The 21,594-nt window shown below is 40.5% G+C and overlaps 1 protein-coding gene across 1 annotated transcript; it reads right to left on the bottom strand.

Moving 5' to 3' along the window:
- Nucleotides 1-360: 360 nt before the first annotated feature.
- On the bottom strand, nucleotides 361-21,006 carry ERCC3 (excision repair cross-complementation group 3; the record flags this gene model as incomplete). Its single annotated transcript, XM_009075965.1, has 13 exons — nucleotides 361-1,174; nucleotides 1,963-2,115; nucleotides 6,180-6,298; nucleotides 7,441-7,558; nucleotides 7,642-7,738; nucleotides 11,027-11,229; nucleotides 14,365-14,549; nucleotides 15,705-16,019; nucleotides 17,028-17,232; nucleotides 18,267-18,431; nucleotides 18,637-18,772; nucleotides 20,096-20,145; nucleotides 20,770-21,006. Coding segments are annotated over 13 exons (2,118 nt in total), but the record flags the coding sequence as incomplete, so codon positions are not given.
- Nucleotides 21,007-21,594: the final 588 nt, after the last annotated feature.

Genomic DNA, 21,594 nt, shown 5'->3' with positions numbered 1-21,594 from the left:
TGGTACAGATCTGTACTAACCTATTCTGAAACAGCAGATCAAGACCAATGTTCCTAAAGCTCTACAACTATCAGCAAAAACCTTACCTTGTAATACAACACCGAGTAGTGTGCTACAGTATTAAGATGTTATTTACAAAGCATTTTTCTGCCACAAAGCACACCATTTCTCCTATCATTTTCTAGAATTACACTGCAGTCTTCATTTAAAAAAAAACAAACTGAATTTGGGAATCTTTCCTTCACATGTTCTGTCAACTCACCTTTTGCTTTTTGATTCAGTAAAAACTGCTGTGGTGACACTGCCCTGTTTAGCAGTTACAATGGTTTTATTGCATGGCTAATAAATAGAATATAAAGGACAAGGGAAACAGCTTTTATTTTAGCAACTTCTCAGAAGTAGCCAGAAAAATGAGGAAAACAGAGCACACAATTTACTTCTATTTACCAATGCTTTCCTTGAGTTTTCTCTGGAGACAGAGTCACTCTTCTTGTCTTCAACTTCAAAGTATCTCTTACCAATTTGTTAGAATTTTAAGACAGCTTAAGTCATAAGTATAAATTAGCTCCCAGTTTAAAAATATTATGTAAAGTGCTCCTCTCAGGATTTGTTCAGCTCAATGAATGATTTTTATTGAAGTATTTAAAAAAACCACAGTATTTTGTTAAGCAGACACAATAATCAGATAAATAGTATTTCAAACATCAGTACAAACTTAATTTACAAAACCTTTCCAGAATTCTTCTGCAAAAGGGTCTTCAGCTGATAAAAATAAAATCTATTAATTACCCTGAAAACCAGACAGGTCTAACCCAGATCCAGTCACTGGATAGTATCATTCCTGTGGTAAGCTTTAGTTCCTTCCTTCCTTCCACATTCACCCACGAGAGCACATACCTTGCTAAGGAAATACGTGGCTATAAAGATGCATATGAAAAAAGTCTTTAAGAGGACCTGTAAGAATTTCAACTCCACCTGTTCAGTTATGGGAACAGGTAGATGGACGCAGAGCTTTAACACAGTGCACACGTGGAGGACATCACTTGCGGAAGCGCTTGAAGAGTGGGTGGATGTGTTTGTTGGCAGATGCCTTACTCCGTGCAGAGTGGTATTCCATGTACACAGTGTCATCTGCCCCAGACATGGAGCTCATGGTGCCTGCACGACGGGACACCTGCAGGTACAAGGACAACAGGCAAGTGCTTAGGGTGAGACCACAGAGCAGCTCTAACCTACTGATGCCCACTGGCTACTGGGCAGCACAGCAGTTCATTTAGTGACCTTCATGGCAAAAAGCCTTCAGGTTCTTTTCCTTATGAAGAATTTCTATGCAGCAAGTCACAGCCTGACCTTCACTGTCAGCATACAAACATACGTAAGGTTTCCTAAGGAAAGATACCTTAGAGTGGGAATTCCTAATGCATTTCAGTGTAATTCCATTTAGCTAAAAATTAAACTACCACACTGTAGCCTGATTTTAAATGTTTCAGGCTATTTTTCTGATATCTGCTGCTGAAAATGTCAAACTATTATCTACAATAGTAAGTACTTCTCATGAGCAAAAGTGATCCTTATGCTTCTGCCCTCTGGGCATGATAAATGATTCAAGGAGCACAGTGCCACACAAAAAAGTATGTGCTGTGACACATTTGTATCTTATATTTGTAAAAAATATTTTCATTGCATGTGATTTAGAAGATCTGTAACAACAGATCTGTCATCTTCTCCCTGAAATATGATGGAGAAGAACATGAATTCCATGTCTAACTACTTCTTCGTGCCAAACAAGTGATTTATTCCAATGGCTAAATGCTAATGCAGCTTAAAAAACCAAATCTGTTCTCTAATGTTTCACAAAGATAACAGGTACCAATGACCTCATCACATTAAGAACTGGATGGACCTGAAATGGTCTAGTTCTGTCCCATCTGTGCTCATTCTTTTCAACGCATTCTTCATTACCTGAGCTGACTTTGAACCAAATTCTCCAGCAACTACTTCCTCCTCAGCATCCAGGTCAGATGCTTGCAGGACTTTCTGAAGAAGCTGCTGCTGTTCTTCTTTGGTTGAAAATGAAAGTTCTTCTTCTTCCATGCCTGCCAGCTTTGTTATTACCTAAGAAACAGAGCACAGTACAAGGTGAGAGGCTCTTCCTCCTTACTGTCCAAACCAAGACAAGGATTTCTGATTCCATATCCTGTGGGAAGCCTTCAACTTTTATTAGTGGTCTGAACAGCCTAACACTACAGATAGCACATATACATATAAAATCTTGTTCACTGGTGTACATATATGCCTACACACACTCATCCTGTGTTATATTCTAGCTGAAAATGCAAAATACAAATCTTGGGGGGAAAAAAAAGAAGAAAAGCAGAAAGAAAAGCTCTGAGCAGAGGATGTTAGTTAAACACTGTTCACACCAGCCTGACCAAGGACCTGACCAAAGCACATATAGCTCAGATACATATTTGACTCGCCCATGGCAGGGGAGGTTGGGACCAGATGATCTGTAAGGTCCATTCCAACCCTTAAAATTCTGTGCTTCTATGACTTACTGCAAGGTTAGTGTCATGCTGTGGCTGCTATGTTTGGCTAGTTTAAGAACTAGCACTTTGTATTTAAGAAAAAAAAAATCCATTAGCTTTGCAGAGACTGAGAATTTTAGCAACAGACATTCAAGAAAATGGGGGAAAAAAAACCTTAACAAATTGAGTTGTGCAATCAGTTGTTGAGAGATCGTGCAGCAACCTGCGACAGAGCATCAGCAGTAGAGCAGGATTCCTGCAGCCTTTGTGTACTTAAGACACCAGGTAACTTTGTGGTCGTTGGAATTCTTACTAACTCATGTGACAAGCGCGGGTGCAGGGCATGTGCCATCTACTGGCAAAGCAGCGCCATGTACTCCATGAGCTGACAAACCTCCCCGGGAACTGAAAAGCTCTCAAGCTTCTGTTATAAAGCTTTACAACAGGCAATTTGCTTTCTTAACTAGAGCTATTTTTAAAATTTCATGAGAATTTTTCCTGTAGGTAAATCCATTCTGTAAACATATTTATATATAACAATCGGTTTTCCTGCTATGCTTCCAACTTGACTAGATTTTGAGGAAAGATTTCAGCCATTTCCCTTGCTTAGGCAGTGTTTCCCTTCCTCATCTTTGCTGCTTACCTCTCGAGTCAATACAATTAGAACCTAATTACATCTCACAGTCTGGGCTGGATCTGATCACAAAGACTGATTTAAAAAGAGAAATACAGTTTCAGATAACACAAATCCACACTAGCTGCAAAGTCCTGTTCTTAAGAAATGGGGTAGAGAAACACTGAAAGGAATAATCAGTGCCATGGGCTGTTGTCAATGGCAATTTCTAACTCCAAAATGGATGTTTTCTTGAGAAATGTCTGAGCTTGGAGAACCCATTCATGGAAGCAATCTGTCCTGCTACATGGCTAAAGAAACACTATGATCCTCCTCATTTATTTAGAAGGACATGTGCTATGATCATCTCATAAAGAAAAAGGAGTCACAAAATCAATTTTAAATTGCATTTGCCTGTTTCTAGTTCTAGTTGCAAAACAGTGCTAACATGATTCATAGAATGGAAAGAATTCCCACTGCATCATTTTTTAAGCTGTCCAACAGATGCCACGTTTAAAGACCTTTGATATACAGAGTTCTTCTGCTATTGACTTAAATTTTAGTATATCCTACATTCAACCTCTAAATAAAAAAACAATGCAGTGACCAATGAAACTGGGTAGCTAACAAAAAAACCCCAAACCTGCAAGTAATAAACTCCAAGCAGTAAATTGTGATGATAAGGCTGATATTTCAGAACCAAAGACAAAATATGTGATTTAGCAAAATATATATTACTCCCAGTCTTCTTTTTGATGAAAGGCAGAGGATGGAGCTATTGAGAGATGGTGAGAAGAAAGCCCTATATACAAAGTGAAAACTATCACCTTTTTAAACGAGTAATGAATTTTTAGTACTTTAGGAAGAAAATTCTGAAGGAGAGGACATCAGCGTTGAAATAATTACCTATAGAGGTACAGTCTCCGTATTTGGAAGACTAAGGTGACAGAATGACACACACATAGTTCATCCTTGCTTGGAATGAAGAAACACAATAGCTGGTTTCTTAGAAGTTTCTTCCAGCCCTATTACTCCTTGATGCCAGCTATGACTAAGGCTTAAAGTTTGGCAAACAGGGGAAAATAGATATTCTAAGGTTTTTTTTCCTAAATTGCAAGTAAAGAACATTCCAGTACTGCTCAGCTAAAATGTTGCTCCAGATACTCAGCTGCTAGCTGGTACTAGCACTGCTTTTTTTCCCACATTACACCAAAACTTCTAGGACTTGCTTTTCCTTGCAAAATGGAATCCCTCCATTTTAACCTCTATTTTAGCTCTAGAATCCAAGGCATTCAAATATAAGTAAAGGGATTTCCCTAATCTCCTTGGCTATAGCTACACAGATGCATTTTCTGTAATTAGCTGGAGCTTAGTACTGATCTACAGCTTTGTCAAAACACATTCACTACAAAGCAAAACAAAGTTTTCACCTATAAAGACTGTGACATGTCTCTTTGGGTGTAAGGGCCCCTTAAAGCTCTCTCTAATGAGCTGCTCATTACAGAGCAGTGATTTCCTTCAGCACAGCTGCAGTTCAGGGGGATGTCCTGTACTGGTGCATGGAGGTGCCTCACACTGATGAGCTCTTAACAACCAAGCTCAAGTGCAACCCAGCAGAGGTTGCCTTGCCCCTGCCCCTCCTGCAATACTTTCAGGACTGACAGTGCTGTAATCCTGAGCTCACTCCCTAAAGACATACATGGGAGCCTTAACTTTTCTTTTCTCAGCAATGTTTCTCATTGGGAAAGCTTCTAATAAGAGCAGTAAGCTCCAATTTTGTAAAGGTATAATTTACCTAAACCCAAGAGCTGTCATGATACTCTGTTGCCTTTAACAGCCCTGCAGGAGAGCATATGGGACAGCCCATGCACCAAAACAAAAGTAAATGAGATACACCATGAAATTTACAAATTAGAGGAGCCTGTGTGAAATGAGATTTTATGTTTGGAAGAAGACAACATAGATACATAATAAACTGAAATAGAGAGGGTGATCAATTTTCAAGTTTGCCTACAGAAATGAGACAGCATTCAGTCCTTTGCAACAGGGACTTTAAGGGAAACTTCTGACTTTGAAGTCATGTCTGTGTTACACTGTCAACACTGAAAATCTCTGTTTGGAGCAGTATGTTTGAGTTGCAGATAGGAAGATTTCTACTCTGAAGTGATAGTCTTTGCCTGGAGTAAATCCTGGCATTTTTAAATCAATGAATATTCAACCCCTGCAGTAAAATCCTGGCATTTTTTAATCAATTAACATTCAACCCAGTGAAACAGAGAAAATTAAGAAGATCTAATATAAGCACAGTCCAAAGACCTCCATTAGGTGGAACAGTCTGTGTGAGTACAGAGCCACCGTATCAACACGCCTGGTCTGTGTCCTGGGTGCTCTGCTGTACTACTGGAGAGCACTGTGCACAACATGAGTGTGAGGACAATCCCTGGAAGGTATTTCTTCAGGAATGGGTTGCTAGACACTTCAGACACCTAACTCAGGACTCCCAGTGTGAATGCAGGATGGATGAATTCTGCCTGTTGTATGTTCTCTTTCAGTCACAAAGAAAAAGATTTTCTCCCAATACTGAAATACTGATCTGAGAGTAGAGTTCTTTGGAAATTATTTGTGACTTCTGAAGTTTTGGAAGTTGTCTGAATTGCTGCTGGCCACTATGACGAGAACAGCTAACAATGCCTTGTACACAGGCAGTATGACAATGTAAAATGGGAGGCCTGCAGGGATGGGCAGCTGAACAGCAGAAACATAACCCAACCATGCAAGGAACATGTGCTTTCCTCGCCAGCATATGCCTGATTTGAAGCTCCAATGCTAACCTTTCCAGAAGATGTACTAAGCTACTTGGATCTGCCCTTCCAGGAATAGAGATGATCAAACAATATTGGAACAGTTCTCGCAAGAAAAATCTCCATTAATGCATTCCACAACAGGAATTTTCAAGTATTTGACTGAATACTAACATGAAAGAATATGAAAGTAATATTCCTAGGCCCCAGGCATAATAAATAGAAGGGACAAGTTACCTTGAAGCTATAACCTTGATCTACAAGAAACCGTTGCCGTTTCGTTGAATATGCCATTTCCTGAGTGTCTTGGGATACAAGAGAATAAAAAAAGGCATTGTATTCCTCTGCAACCATGCCTAGGATACAAAATAATCAGTGATTAGTTCCATTTGGAACACTGCAATAAAGAACAAATAAAGAATAAATACTGAAAACAGGTGTTGAAATAAGTTGTCTCCACAAAAACAATTTGCAAAGTTTGTCTGCACCCAGACCTTACATAAACTGACACAGCACACTCTTACTCTTGTTCTTAGTAACTTGAGAGTGGGTGAAAAGGAAGAAACGAAAAAGGAGATGTAGACTAACACGATCACACAGGTGCTCTGAGAAGAACCTGCTTCTTTATTGTGCTAGGCAAGGTGAAAGAAAATTATTTTAAAGTCTGTTATGTAAAGAAGTAAAAAGTCAAGAGCAAGGATTGCAACACATGTCAAAACAGTTCAATGGAAACAGACAAAGGGAAAGTTTCATCCATGCAAACCAGAGCTGCAATGGTTTTGAATTAAAATAAAGCAGGACAAAGATACTAAGCTGAGAATTCACAGGGCTATCTCAAGTCCAGGATATACCACACTGCTTTACAGTTTGGTTTTTTTAAAATCTTACAGTCCCTACGTTCTATTACCCAGACAGCACTGGGTTCTCTTTTAAAACCCAGGGTTTCACTAAGGCTTTGTTAACTCACTAACAGGGGGTTTCTATGCACTTGCAAACAGCCTCACCTGTAACAAGCACAAACTGCACATAAAATAAGTGGAGTAGGAAGTGTTCCAAGGACCATTTTTCTAAACAAAACCTCCTTGGCCATGTTTTGCAAAACCACATTGTTTGAGAGCCAAATCTGGTTTTTAAAAGAAAGTAATCTGCAGTATCAACAATGTGCTTACTAGAGGCTTCATTTTTAGAGTAATACTATGGTTTGGAAAAAATTATTTCATGTTGAGGAAATTATCAAGGAACAAAACAGTGAAAGAACTGCCAAAGAACAAAAAGTTAATCTTCTTTCATCTTTTTTTTTGTCCTTTGGAAGTTTTCCCAACACAAAGCTTTACTGACCCAGAAGATGCTTCTTTTTCATTCACTGGTGCACAGGCACAGTCTCTTGACCAAAACATAACCCAAGGACGATATAAAGAAACATCCTGAACATCCAATTTTTCTGCTGCTCTAGGATACTATGATCCAAGGCCCAGAGCCCAACCATCACCTTCCTTACCTTTTTTGGCTCTGAGCACTCGTCCCAGTCTTTGAGCCTCTTGCCTTCGAGACCCACCGTGGGATGAAATCTGGATGAGAACGTTGGCTTCCGGCAGATCGAAGGATGTATCACCCACCTGTAACAGAGGAGCAGCCTCTGAGTAGTATCTTATTTCCATGTATCACCAACAAACACTAAATAGTAAATATCTTCACTTACCTTGGAGATGAAAATAGTGTTGATTTTTGGATTGTGCTTGAAGTTTTGTAAAATTTGCATTCTTTCACCTTGTGCAGTAGGACCATAAATATAGGGTCTGAAAATAACAAAACATACACAAATTAAATCCAGTCAAGATTTCTCACTCATTCCTGAAGGACTGAGAGGGAGCACAGTACACATTTGAGTGGATATAAAACCAAACCAGATTCTCATACAGCTTTCAATTTACTTTTAGCTTGTTTGGCTCTTCATGGAAGCTACCCAGGGGTTTGTGGAACCCTTTGCAGCAACCCAGTCTGCCAGAAAGAAATTCTGACAGTCACAAATGTTTTGCAATTACATGCACCAATGAAGCTGTACATCAACAGACTGAATACATTTGCTAAGCTGACATGAAAGACTGAAGGCAGCTGTTAAAATAAAGAGAGCATTTTTTTTCCTAAATGTACTGAGTTAGCACATTGACAGCTGCAACCTTTGCTTCCTATTTAAAAACTTGAAAATCCAGGCTTCTGGATTCCAGGATATGCTGTGTGTCACAAAGTGGCTGCTAGATGTTGTTCTAGGAAAATTATTTTTTTCTTTTAAAGCTAACCTCTTGCCCCTTCTAATACCTTCTGGGCCTACTGAAATGAGAACAAGGTCCCAAACATCCCATGATAGCTCACAGTGGCATTTCACCTAAGGTTTCTAATGTCTGACAGTGAATCACATGGAACACTGAGTATCTCAATCCCAAAGGCTCACATAAACTCTGTCACCCACAAACTTCATGGGCTCCTATGAATTTTCCAAGGTCTGGCTGTTTTCTTCCTGCCCAAGCAGAATTAAAAAACCAAAAAGTTAGAAACAGCAAAGGCCACACAAAGAAACAAGAGGCATGCAGGAGAGCACAGCCACTGCTTTGTCATCTGTTGCACTACTTTTCCAAAGGCTGGTTAACAAGCATCTCCCACCCACAGGAATCAAGTTCTACAATTTCTGTTTCATTCACATTTCCATTCACTACTTCTAACACAAGGAACCAAGCTCAAATTTTTCATTTAACATTTAATTTGCATATACATGAATGGTAGCTGAACGTAAGTGTACTGTGCACAGTACTGAGGTGCTCTACTCTTATCACTTAATTCCTGTGTGCTGCCTCCTCTTGCTTTCTTGACTACGAACTTTATACTAGGTTTGCTTTTTTTACCAGAACAACCCTAGTCACCTCTAATCTAATTCTTCTACTTAGTGTATTTAGTCAGATTTTTAGAAAAACGCCATTAAAAAATCAAAGTGGCAAATGAGTCAAGTCTGAAAAAATACACTATTATTCAATTCGTAGCATTCAGTAATATTTTAAGTCTGATTTTAAATTTCATTTAGTATTTAAATTGTGATGCTTTTAAACTGAAACTAAAGCATCTGAGCCTTCCCTTTCTTAAGGCCAGCAAGAAGGTGTTCAAACACATTTTATATTAAGGACAGAATAACCCAAATCTCCTGGCTATCAATCCTCCATTTTAACCCATCCAGATCCTACTTGACAGGGATTCATTGACACATATCTGAGTATTTTTCTGAACAGTCAATATTAGATGTAATTTTTTTAAATGACTCCTTTTCCTCACTGCAAAAAGACATTTGAGGAATTTGCAAAGATAGATCTCTCTTATGTTACTGACATAACCCTACAGGCACAGTCCTTCAGGAACAGTGATGTAAACACGTTACTAACACCAGTAAAAAGCAGTCAGCACATGAGCTGTACTATATGGGATGACACACTCATGACAGAGCATTTGCTGGCCAAGGAAATTTGAATTCTGTGACCAAAAAAATTACAGTTAAAATAACTACTGTTATGTGCATGGTCTTTCCCTGATGGTTCCCGAGTGCCAAGGGAAAGGGGGTTAGGGGAGGAGGTGGCAGAGATAGCCAGACCACGGCCACCTCTCCCTCCATCTGGGAGCCCACCCACCCTGCATGCATCCCTCAGGCCAAAGTGCAGTGGGAACTGTGCTCCTGCTGGGCAGAGCCTCAGCACTCCTGCCATACTGCTGGGCTGCTCTCCTCCACACACATTAATTCCTGCACTGCCCAAACTAACAGTTCCCTTTGTTTTAGCCTAATCACAGCAAACTAGGATATACAAGTGTCTGCTTGAAACAAAGACTCCCTCATCTCTGTCCAGCACTGCAAACCTCCTTTCTTTCTAACACTGACAGACGGATAACCTGGAGCTCCATAAATGATGTGAGAAACAGAATTCACTTATGAACACGGACGGTGAGCACCTACTATTCCTTCCTCTGGTTTTCTTGCCCTCCCTGCACTGCCTCTGCCAAAGGCTTTGTCTGTGGCACACTGAACACTGCTAAAGACATTCCAGAGGCATCATTACAGCTAATCTCTGTCCAGACAGATTAAAAAAAATGATGAAAGAGGCCACGGGTGTTGGAATTCATCCAGCACCATTAGCTCTGCTGACTATTTGATGGCACAGCATGCCAGGAGAACACAGCTCCTAAACTACACTCAGAACTGATCATGAATTCTGGGAAGTGTAAGGCTTGTTTGTGGTTTTGCTGAGGAGTACTGCTGAAATTCCTAGACATGAAATCGTATACTATCAAAATGCCCCACAGGTTCTAGCAAATAAGGCATTATTTAGGCTTGTCACAGGAAGGATGAGGCCAGCTGCTAGGCTTATGTCCCCCAGGAGTCACTCTATGCCTGATCCTGGCAAACTCTCCCTGATCATCCCTCCCCAGACCCTACAAATATGCTGATGCTAACCCCTAATTAAACTCTATCTGTACAACCTTCCATAACTGCACTCACGTTACAGTCACTGCTCTCAGGAGCAATATCCTTTTATTTATTGAACAATTACAGCAGTTGTAGGTAGTGTATTGGTACAGCACAGATCCCCAAAAATGTTGTCTTATTGGTTTTTAGACCTTTTTGAAGAGGAAGGCCTTGGGTCCCAAAAGATCTTGAAAGATCCAGTCTGTATATTTGAAAACCTTTGTCTCAGAGAGAAGGGGGAAGCTACCATATTTTTAAAAGCCCCTCATTTTTCCTCTGGCTTTTAATAATAGGAATAAAATGGATGGAGAAATACTAAGTCTTTCACAGAAATCCTGGATGTAAACTCCTCTGAAACAACTGCTAAAAGGAGATTCTTTTCAAACACTTCTACACTGAAAAAATGTTGCATTGCCAATAAAATCCAGCCAAAAATACTCCCCTGAGCTCCTTTTTATACAGGAGGATTGGAGTTAAATCAAAGCATTACATGAAATAACAAGGACTACTGAAAGCTGGAAGATTGCAAGGAAATTGTCATGGAAGGAGGAAAGCAATAGTGCCACTGCTGTTTGTCAACACTTACTTCCCAAGTCTGACTGCATATTCCTTCAGAGCAAACACATTGTCAGCAAATACGATGATTTTATCATTCCGTCGCTCGTGAAACTTAATCAGGAACTGGCAGGCCCGGAATTTGTTTGGGTTCATGGTGTACAGCAATATCCTTTTCTTTGTTTTGATAGCTACATATTCTCTGTAAAATTCAGGTGACATTGGGCACCAAACCTAGAATCAGAAAACACACACAGTAACCCTCTGTTATTTATTTTATTCCAGGCAGAATTGAAAAGATATTGGGGGAATGATAATGCATTAGGACTTTGTGTATAGCAGAGGCCACAGATACTAACACAGTAATTTCTGTACCAAAATGAAAGCTACCAGCTGCTGTAGTCTCCAGCACTGCCAAACTGTTTAACCACAGTAATATTTTGGCCTTCCCAAGTGCTTTGGCAGTGAGATCCATGACAGAAATAGGCAGTGGGACTGGAACAAGACTGTAAGATAGTTCCTTTATGTTTCATACTTAAATAATTTACTAAATGCCACTACTTTTTATAGAGCAATAATTAAGGGAATTAACTGTGTGTGTGATAACCCCATCATAGCACTCAAACCTTTTTCCACAAAGACTTTCATCCATATTCTGAAAGCTGAGACACATTTAGTCTTCACTACAGAACAAATTTACCAATCTGTTTTCATATACCCACAAAGGAGTGACCTTTATTTTAACACCTACTGAGTCTAGAACTTCCAAAACACTAGGATTGATTAGAAGTTTTCAACAGGCTTCCCTAAGCAATTACTCTATTACGTAAATAACTATCATGGCCCAAGTCAAGGCTTATTTTTCCTACTGTAGCATGAAAATAGAAGAACTTAAGAAGTTTAAAAGTTGATGCCAATGCAATGACACTACCGACTGCATATGACACTATCCATAGGGCATATAATTTAGGAAACATTCACTCTGCTGGACATGGGTTATTCCCCCATATCCACTGCACAGTAAAAGTTAACAAAACACTGCAAAGAAAAGCTGCTTTCATAACCACTGCTCAGCTAAGAAAGTTAAGTGACAATTTACAGGAATTAATTTCAGCAACCTCAATTATTCTGTAGTGTTAAGAACTACTTCTGTAATTCCAAAACATTTTTTTAGTGAGTCAAATGCTAGATAAGGTTTTTTTCATCCCTTGACTACATTAAAAATAAATGCATGCACTGAACAGGCTCTGTTGTTACTGTGTGCTGTCTATATGAAAGCCTTGAAGTTCTTGAATCAGGAGAAAATTATATCAAAGGGACAATGAGATAATAATACTGGATATTTGACTGCAGCAAAAAATGACATGAATTGCTCAATGCCTCCAACTACGTGGCAAACTCAGTATATTTTGTACTCGCACTCTCTTCTGGATTTGGGAATGGGTAAAATCTACTTCTCACCCCAATGACGCTTTCATTTCTACATTTTGCAAGACACACACACTCCAAGCTAAAAACTTAGTATTGCTGCTCAGAAAGGGATTATTTGTAAGTTACACGTTCTGAAAATAAATGTAAAGAACAGGCTTGTTAAACCTTTGTTTAACTTTTTCAACTGTGCTGCTTGTACCCTTTCAGAGCAGTGAGAGAGCAGTGCCTGCAGTGACCGTGAGCTGCTCTACCTGACAGCAGCACAGCCCTCTGCAGCCACCTGGAAAGAACAGAGCTTAAAGAGCAAACCAGCCACACTTCCTGGCTGTGGAGAATGAGCTAAGCCGATTAAAGATGCTACTTCTCAACAACATGCCAAGAAAATCCAAACAAATATGCAATGCAGCTGTGCAGGTATTGGACTTGTTATTTCTCAGCCACCAATACTGGGGTTTTTTATTCTTTGCTTTTGGTACTGCCATCAAATGTTATTTCAAAACATAGGCCTAAAAGAATATAAACCTGCAGAACTTTCCCTTCACTCAGAACCAAAGGGAAGCCCATGCTTCACTTTCAATGACTAAAGGGCAGTTCAGGGACTGAGAAGAATTATGCTTGCAAGGCAGAATTAACCCCAGTCAAACTTGAATTTGCAGGCTGGTTACCCTCCCTTCAACCTAGTTATTTTCTAGATGCCTTTCACTTGCAAATAGTGGAGGGTTTTCCTCCTACAACCTCCAGTCTGCATAGTGTTCAAAAGGGAAACAGCTGACCTGCATCTAGAAAAAAAATCTTTTATTCCAAGACCAGAGCTAGGAAGAATTGCATGAAATTAGCAAGACAGGCTTAAAATAAACCACAACAATAACAACCACAACAACAAAACCAAAAAAACCAAAACAAAGCAACAAACCAAAAACACCCAACACAGAAAATCCCCAGAAACAACAGGGAAAAAACTCAAAACCCCAAACAGATGGGAAACAGTTATGGATCTCTACCATAATGCATTGTAGCTGCTAAAACTTTACTTCCATTCTGTGGGAGTTCAGATAAGTTAATGAAAAAGCAATGCACTGATGCTTACACAGAAACCACACATAGCTTGTAAATAACTGAGAGCTTGGAGAAATATCAGGAAAAGTAACAGATGTGTTCACCCTGTTTTTATACTCTTCCTAGGTATCTTCCTTGTCAATTATCAGAGACAACACATTAAGTTAGACCTTGAGTCTGACCCAGAAGGATTACTTCAACATTCCAAAGTGCCTATGTGAAAGACTTCCACTTCTCTGATACCAGATTTTCCTCGCATCCATATGCTGGTAAGAACAGAGATCACACCATTATGTCAGAAAGAAATGGTAAGATCCAGTCCTGGTTTTGAGTTTCACCCTCATACGCTCAGGCTTCAAATAAGCATTCTTACGTTTTTTAAAATTTCTACCATCCTTCTGTAAGAGTTATAAGAATCTTTCTCTAACAATTACAGACTGTCTACCCTGTGATGTCTCGAGAAAGCAGCTTCCAGCTAAACCACCTTACGTTATGTTCATCATAACAGGACATTATGCAGAGAACTGAGTTTAAGATACAAAGTCAAGTCAGAGAACACAAATGGCAACTGCACTGAACCAGGTTTGCACTAGTGCAACCTCTGTTCCCATTTCAAATGCTGACTGGCAGACAGCTGAGCAAGCAAACAGAAAAAGTGCTGAAGTCACTCTGAAGACCATGTGGCTACTGGATTTGTCACATGTTCACGCTGACCAGCAACAGCCTTGCCTAAGCTACAGAGTAAATGAAAAGTCATAAGGGAGCTGTTTTTCCCAGTTAAATATTTATAATTTTATACATCTTTCCTTAAAAAAAAAAAAAAAACAAAAAGTTACAAGCATACTAAATAAACACTAGTAGTACCAAAAAGCAGAGCATCACCTCAGCACACTGGACTTTAGCAATGTAGCCACTGTTCTGCAGCTCCATCCAGTTGGCTTCATAGAGCTTTGGTCCAATCAGGAAGTTCAGGTCAACAATTTTATCATCTTCTCTGACCAGGGTAGCAGTCAGCCCCAGTTTACAGTGAGCTTGTACAATAGTGAGCACACGTCTGAACATTTTTGCTAAGAAATGCAAGACAAATTTTTTGTTTACTTTCCTGAATGGTTTTAGAAGACAAATACTGCAACTTAAGAATAACACTTTGATCAACTCCTGAACACACAGCAAGCACAGTGTTGGAAAATTGGACATGTCACACACACAGTCCTAACAAATCTGCGTTACAGCAAAACTTCTCACTGACTGCAGCTTTAGTTTGCGTTGTCAGTGTACTCTGAGAAACCAGTAAACCTTCTGGCACCTTTATTATTTCCCATTCCCCAAGAGAGAATTATTACATTCAGAGGTTACCTGACTTGGTTTAGGTCTACACTATTTCCTGGCAAGAACTACGACACAAGGACTCTTGGCTGACTGCCACATTCAGGACTGGTAGGGTATGGCAGAGTTACTCATCTAGAGTAACTAGATGTGCTAGAGATCACATAGGAGATGCTATACTATTTTTATGAAATCAAGAAAGAACACAAGTGGCAGAACAGCCAGTACTGTGGTACTTTGATAAACTGGCAATTAATCATCAAGGTCTACTTCTGCAACCCATCATTTCTGCAGACACTAAATTATATTCAAATGAGAACAAGGTAGAGCAGCTAACAGAATCCTGGGTGGCATTTTTAACTGGGATTATTCCACAGACACTTTAATACTACATTATTGCTTTCCAGTAGTATAGATCTCAATTACATGGTAATTTCAAAGACAACAGCTATTTCAGGACGATAATCACTATAGTTACTCATATTTTATTGAGCAGAAATAGGTATTAAAAACTAGCCTGCAGTGCTACTGCATCTCAGAAGAAAAAAAGGCAGGTTAATTCCTCTCCTGCTCAAATGTGCCTTTAGCAAAATTATACAAATGTAATTCATGTATTTTAAGACCACTTTATCAGCCTACACTTGTACTCTACACTGTCAGTATAAAAACAGCGTCCGATTTGAAGGATATCAGAAAACTAATAGTCAGCTAAACTGCATAGTATCAGGAGAAAAAAAAAAAAAAAAGAAGGTAAAACAATGCAGTTTACTTGTCTCAAAACCCTAAACCATGGATCTACATCAGTCATGAGAAAAACAGCAAAAAAACACCTCTAGAAGAGCAGAGTGACATCAACACTGCATGCACTATGAAAGGTTTGTATGCCCTTTCCTTACCAGGGATAGTATGTACTTCATCAAGTATCATAAGGCCCCACTCTTGACTTTTAAGCCACTCCATTACTCTTTCAGCTTCCCAGGATCTTTTTGTCGTGTGCCCCAACATGGAGTATGTGCTGATAGCAATAGAGCAGCCAATGGGCTTGTCTTTGGCATCAGAAGTGAAGCGACATATCTGACTGTCATCGATGGTGGACCACATCTTGAACTGGGCCTTCCACTGCTCTACAGACACTGCAGAGTTACCGAGGACAAGGCATCGCTTGCGGACAGTGCACGCAGCTGTCACTCCAACCAGGGACTTGCCAGCACCTGCAGGGCAAGAGGAGTGACATCTGTTAGCCATCTCTCAGATACCACTGGAGTAGGAGGAAAACAAAACAAAAGAGCAAAGGGAAAAACTGTGAGAGGATATGAAATCATGCAAAGACAAATTCTTTGTGGTTTCTTTGCTACAACAGTCTTAAAGAAATGGAGTATTTGCTTCTAAAAAAACAACTGGATTGTCTAGTGGACACAAAACAGTATTTTCTCAAGAAAATAATTGCAAACAATGGCTTTGACAATTAGAAGCAATCATTTTAATGCTTTAATTTAAAAAACATGTTGAATTCCAGGTGGCTACAGAACTTCCCTAGGGCTGATCTATTCCTCTACCTCTGCCAGTTATGTGCATTCCTCCGACAAACCGAGTCCTTAACTCTTCCCATTCCTCCTTCACACTTCTTCCAGCATCCCTTACACACTCCCAGGCCCTCACTGTATCTCCCATGTGCCTCCTTCATCCTCAATACCAAGGGAACTGGCACAGTCTCCTGTTCTCTCCTTTTTCATTGCTTCCTGTGGGCTGTTCCAGTCTGCACATTCCTCACTTCCTCCTTAATCTCCCCTTCCCAGAACTTCTGCACACAAGCTCTTTCCTTCCTTCGAAACTGGCCCCACTCCCTTATGCCACCTCTATATTCTCAGCTCCCCTACTCCCAACCAAGGAACAAATGATTCCAATCCCAATAGTTTTACATTTCCTTGGAAGATGAGCAGAGCTGTCAGAGGGCACAGTGGAAGTGTGAATGGCAATCTGAAGGTACCACAGCTGTTCACTAGCTCCACCATCCCTGCAGGGACACTGACAGTGCTATTAACCAGCTCTTCCTCAGCACAGCCTCTCCACCTGCTCCCTAAAACCCAACAGGAATCTGCACAGTGGGACCACAGATTTCACTACTGCTGTGTGAAATCCAAGCAACTGTCACATTTGGAATTTACTTTGCTAAAGGTGAATAAAGAACAAAACCCCTAAATACCAACCCAGAAACTTACCACATGGCAAGACAATAACACCAGACCTGGCTCGTCCATTTCCAAACATCTTCCTTAGGCTTTTCTCTTGATAGGGCCTGAGGACAGCAGTAGGTTTCAGATCTATATTAATATCAGGATTCACAGAATCATTTCTGAAATCATATTCTGCCAGCAAGGGGTACTCCAAATGGATACAACGCTTCTGAAGTTCTTCAATCATCTCCTGAAGGGAAAACAAAGCCTCAGATGGTAAATTCTACACATCAGAATTAATTCTTGTCTTTTTTTCCCCCCTACAAACAACTAGATTATATATTACATGTGAAGTCACAGTATTTTTTATGCTTATGAAATCTGCAAGAGTCAGAAACTTTGTGATCACCCCCACCCCCTCAGACATCTTAAATAACAGTGGGTATCAGGGAGGGCTATTTAGGCAGATGGAACATCGTGACACACTAATCTCAGATGTGCTGCTTATCCGGCAATGACTAAACCACACCCTGAAGTCCTGCAACAAAGAGCTCAGTAACAGACACAAAGGGTTCTGTGTGTTACATAGAAGGACCTACCAAAGCTGCACATCTGTTATCCTGAAAAGCTCCATATCATGGTAAGGCAGTAATTCCACCACAATGACAGGCTGAGTCAATCATCAAGAGGTTGTTCGTTTGAGTTGAGTTTTTCAAAATAAACAGAACAGCTCTCAAGTTATCTCTTTAAATTTTTTTTTCCTCCAGTAAGGCATCATTAGAATCACCAAGTCCAAAAACAACTTGGGAAACTCTACAAAACCTCTCTGAAGGTCAAAGCAATGGACTGCACTCCAACCTCCAGCTACCCTTCTCAAGCAATGAAATGGAACCACCTAGAGTTCCTTCTGCAAACATGAATCACAAAACAAAACCGGGGAATTAAAAGAAAAGCTCTCTAAAAGCAGCCTTCCACTTAATTCTCACTTGTCTTGCACAAAGCAACATTCAGACACGTGTGACAGGAACCTCCCTCAGCCCCTGGAGCCCCTCTGGCCTGTGAGCTCTACACTCTGTGGGCAGAGAAGGAACAAGCCCCAGGCTACTGCAATCCGTACGAAGGCTCTGAGATTTTGGAAGGTAAAAGGAAAGAAATGTTAATGACTTCCAGTGATCTCCCTAGCAAACAAAGTGCCATGCTGCTTCCCATTAAGTTCTCGTGCTTATGTGCCAGTTCTGGGCACGTTCCCCAAGGCTACAAATGCAGAGACTAAAATACTCATACCTGCTTGACTTCAAAAGATACTGTCTGTGTTTCCTCCTCCTCCTCCTCATCTTTGTCCATCTGTTCATAAAACTCAAATAAGTCAGCTGGGACATCTGGCTTATTCTGAACATCTGTTCCCTGTGATGTTGATGGACCAGTGCTACCTTCACTGGATTTGGAAATCTGGAATAGAGAGATGGGAAATTTCACCATGGGTTTCATTAGAGACACACTCTGGCCTGTCCTCCTCCCTCCCCAAATTTGGGCTCAGCAATCACAAAGCATTACTGGTAGAACCAATCTGATACGACAAACAAACAACAACCACTCCAAACTACTCTAGAGTTTATCTGTTACTGCGGTAATTTTAGAACACCCCCCAACATACCGCTGATTTACTTGTGAATGTCTCTGTAATCAGCTCTGTTTCTTCACCCTCAGCATTTCTCAGGCGACAGTCTTTGATTACATGGTCTTGCAGAAGCTGCTGAATGACATCAGGGTGGGTACTTTCCACAAAATACCTAAAATTAAAGAACCAAGAAAAACATTTTTACAAACTGGTCAACTGAGTAACTCACAGAAAAGTGGCAGAGATGCTTAAGTACACAGCTGTCCCAGATGCACTCTCAAGCATCCGACCTGGGGAGCTAATCTAAAAAATGAAGACATTATGGCAATGAAAAATTTTAAGCCTCATACCAAAAGCATCATGTACTCTGCAGTTATCCATCTTGCTCAGACGTTCTCTAACATAACACAAGTGAGAAAACTCCAGCAGAACTGCCCAGAGCTCTCACATACACATCTTATTTGTGACATGCGATGGAAGTCAACATTTTTGAGACTGAACTGAGGTGAGTTTGAAAACACTGAATGTGATGTTTTAAAGTCCTGTCCACAGTACCAAAAAAGTCCAAAAAGCAAAAATCCAAAACTTACAAAATGCAAACCACCTAAAAATGTAAAACTAATGCAACCTGAAGCTTCATCAATGATGACACTGGCTGAAGATCACAGTTAAAATATGAGCCAGGAGAATTAAGTGGCATGAGAGAAATCTTTTTCACAGAAACAAACTAGCCTGCCAGTACTACCAGTGTTAGTCCTAACCAAAGCAGCAGGTTGAAATAAGCAGCAGCACAAGCAGAGCACTAGATTACAGTTCCAGGGCTTGTCTATGGCTGTTGGACAACAGAGAACTTCAGAAAAGAAGTAAAAGGAGAAAGAGAAAATGCAAGCAAGGCACAGGCATAAGCTTTAGGTTCCTGCTGTCTCCTTCCTTTCCCTCTCCCTCCTGTAGAATAGCAGGTTTAGACAAAACTGGCCAGCTTTAAAACAAGCTGAGCTCTTAAGGTCCCTTCCAGCATTATCCTCTAGGTTTCAAACACATCAGATTCAACCCAGCACCCAACTCTTGCCAATGGATTTACTTATCCTTCCTGAATTTTGATTACAAGTCAGAATACATAAGACTGCAGGACAGCTGTGGAAAAACTTGTATAACCAGACTCATGTAGATTTGGAAGGAAGGAATGAAACAATGATCTAAACACCTCACCAATACATTGCAAGCCTAAGCAATAAAGAAACAAGCTGGAATATCAAATTTGCAACCTTGTTTAAAATATGCAACAATAATCAGCACTGGCTCAGGACATCCAAACTGAATTCATTGCCTAATGTATTAAATACTTTCAACTGCTGTAAGAGTGCTCCTGTACTGAGAGCTGTGACACGCAGCTGGGAGCTGTGAGGCTCAGCAGCTACCGAGAGCACTCCCTTGGGCACACATGTGCAGCTGGAGGGCTCCCCCTGCCATACTAGTTAAGGAAGAAGAGACTTACCTGTTATGTTTCAGAACCAGCTTCACCTTCCCATAGCTGACAGTACACAGCTACAAACAAACAGAGCAGTCATTAGGAACATGGGAAAGAGCAATTCCGCATTTGGGACCAAATGCTGCAACGGGCTTAGGTCTTTGTGGGGAAGCACATGACCACAAAACATTTATTTGCAACGCTGTTATGTTCATGGAACAAACCTGAAAAGGTATTTTAGAAGACACTCACATCATCTCAGGCAGGACATCAGTCACAGATATTCAGTTTTTATACCCAATTCCAATCTGCTTCCAAGACTGCAATAACACACTTGCTATGTCTCATAGTGCCCAGCTATTCCAGGCTGCTTCCCACATTCATAGTCTTCCCCCACGGCAACTTCAGGGAACTTTCCTCATTACAACTCCTACCAGCTGAAACTATTTACACAGACACCTGGGTGTACCTTTTTTTTAATAGAAAGGTATAAAAAGGTAAGTTATGAAAATAGCATGTGTGCAGCAATATAGTATAGAAAAAGACAAATGATAAAGTTCTCTTGAAACAGAGACAGAACAAAACAAGACAGAAACAATGCATGATTTAAAAAAAACCAGAGATCAATTAGGCAGAAGCAGCAAGAAAGGATTTCATCAGCAGCAACAAACATATTTCCAATGCCAGTGATATAGCCTTACCTTGATAAACTGAAGAATTCCCTCTGGGACACCAGTCTTGCTCAGTTTTTGTAAATACTCGGTGATGTCACTGGTCTGTAAGCCAACACTGACTGCAGCATACAGGGAGTAAGCAGTCAGTTTGTACTCATGGATGTGGGTTGGTCTGCACACAGGCTCAGCAATGGCAACCAAGAAGTCCTGTGCATATTTGTAAACTGGAGAAAAGGCTTCCAGAAAAATGTGACCATCAGGAGCCTACAGAAACAAAAAGAAATGCTGAAGGCACAACAGTGTTAGCAGAACTACATCAAGCATTTCCTAGAAAGCAGCATTATGACCCAGTGACAGTCTGCTGTGTAGGTAGTGTCAAAAAGAAGAAAGGAGATGCAGAAATGTGACTTTTTTCTTTTGAAAGGGTCCAGACACTGATTTGTCTATGCCCCTTCCATGGCACTGAGAATAAACCACACCCAGATCGATAAAGGTTTTCCAGACTGACATGTCGGGGTACTCCTTCCTTTTTAACACTAAACAAATTGCATGAGGAGAAACAAATCCAGCCCCATTCCCCTAAAACAACAAAACTTCTCACACATTCTACACAGAATGAGTGAATGGAGGAGGCAAAGAAACCACGTGGGTGTCGCAGCAGACAGTGACAGGCAGCTGAAGAGACTGGCAGGGCGACCACCTCTTCTACAGATGCTGCACCACTGGCCAGGCCTTGGGTATGTTTACTGGGGTCCCTTTCGGGGCAGAGAAAACAAACGGCACCAGGTACAGACACTGAGAACAGCCTGTCTTAAAGCTGTGTCACTGCAACGCATGAACCCTGATCCTGTG

This window comes from Acanthisitta chloris, unplaced genomic scaffold (genome assembly GCF_000695815.1).
Source record: "Acanthisitta chloris isolate BGI_N310 unplaced genomic scaffold, ASM69581v1 scaffold37025, whole genome shotgun sequence".
Lineage (NCBI taxonomy): Eukaryota > Metazoa > Chordata > Aves > Passeriformes > Acanthisittidae > Acanthisitta > Acanthisitta chloris.
The sequence above is the reverse complement of the archived record's forward strand: the minus strand, read 5'-3'. Positions and strand labels throughout refer to the sequence as shown.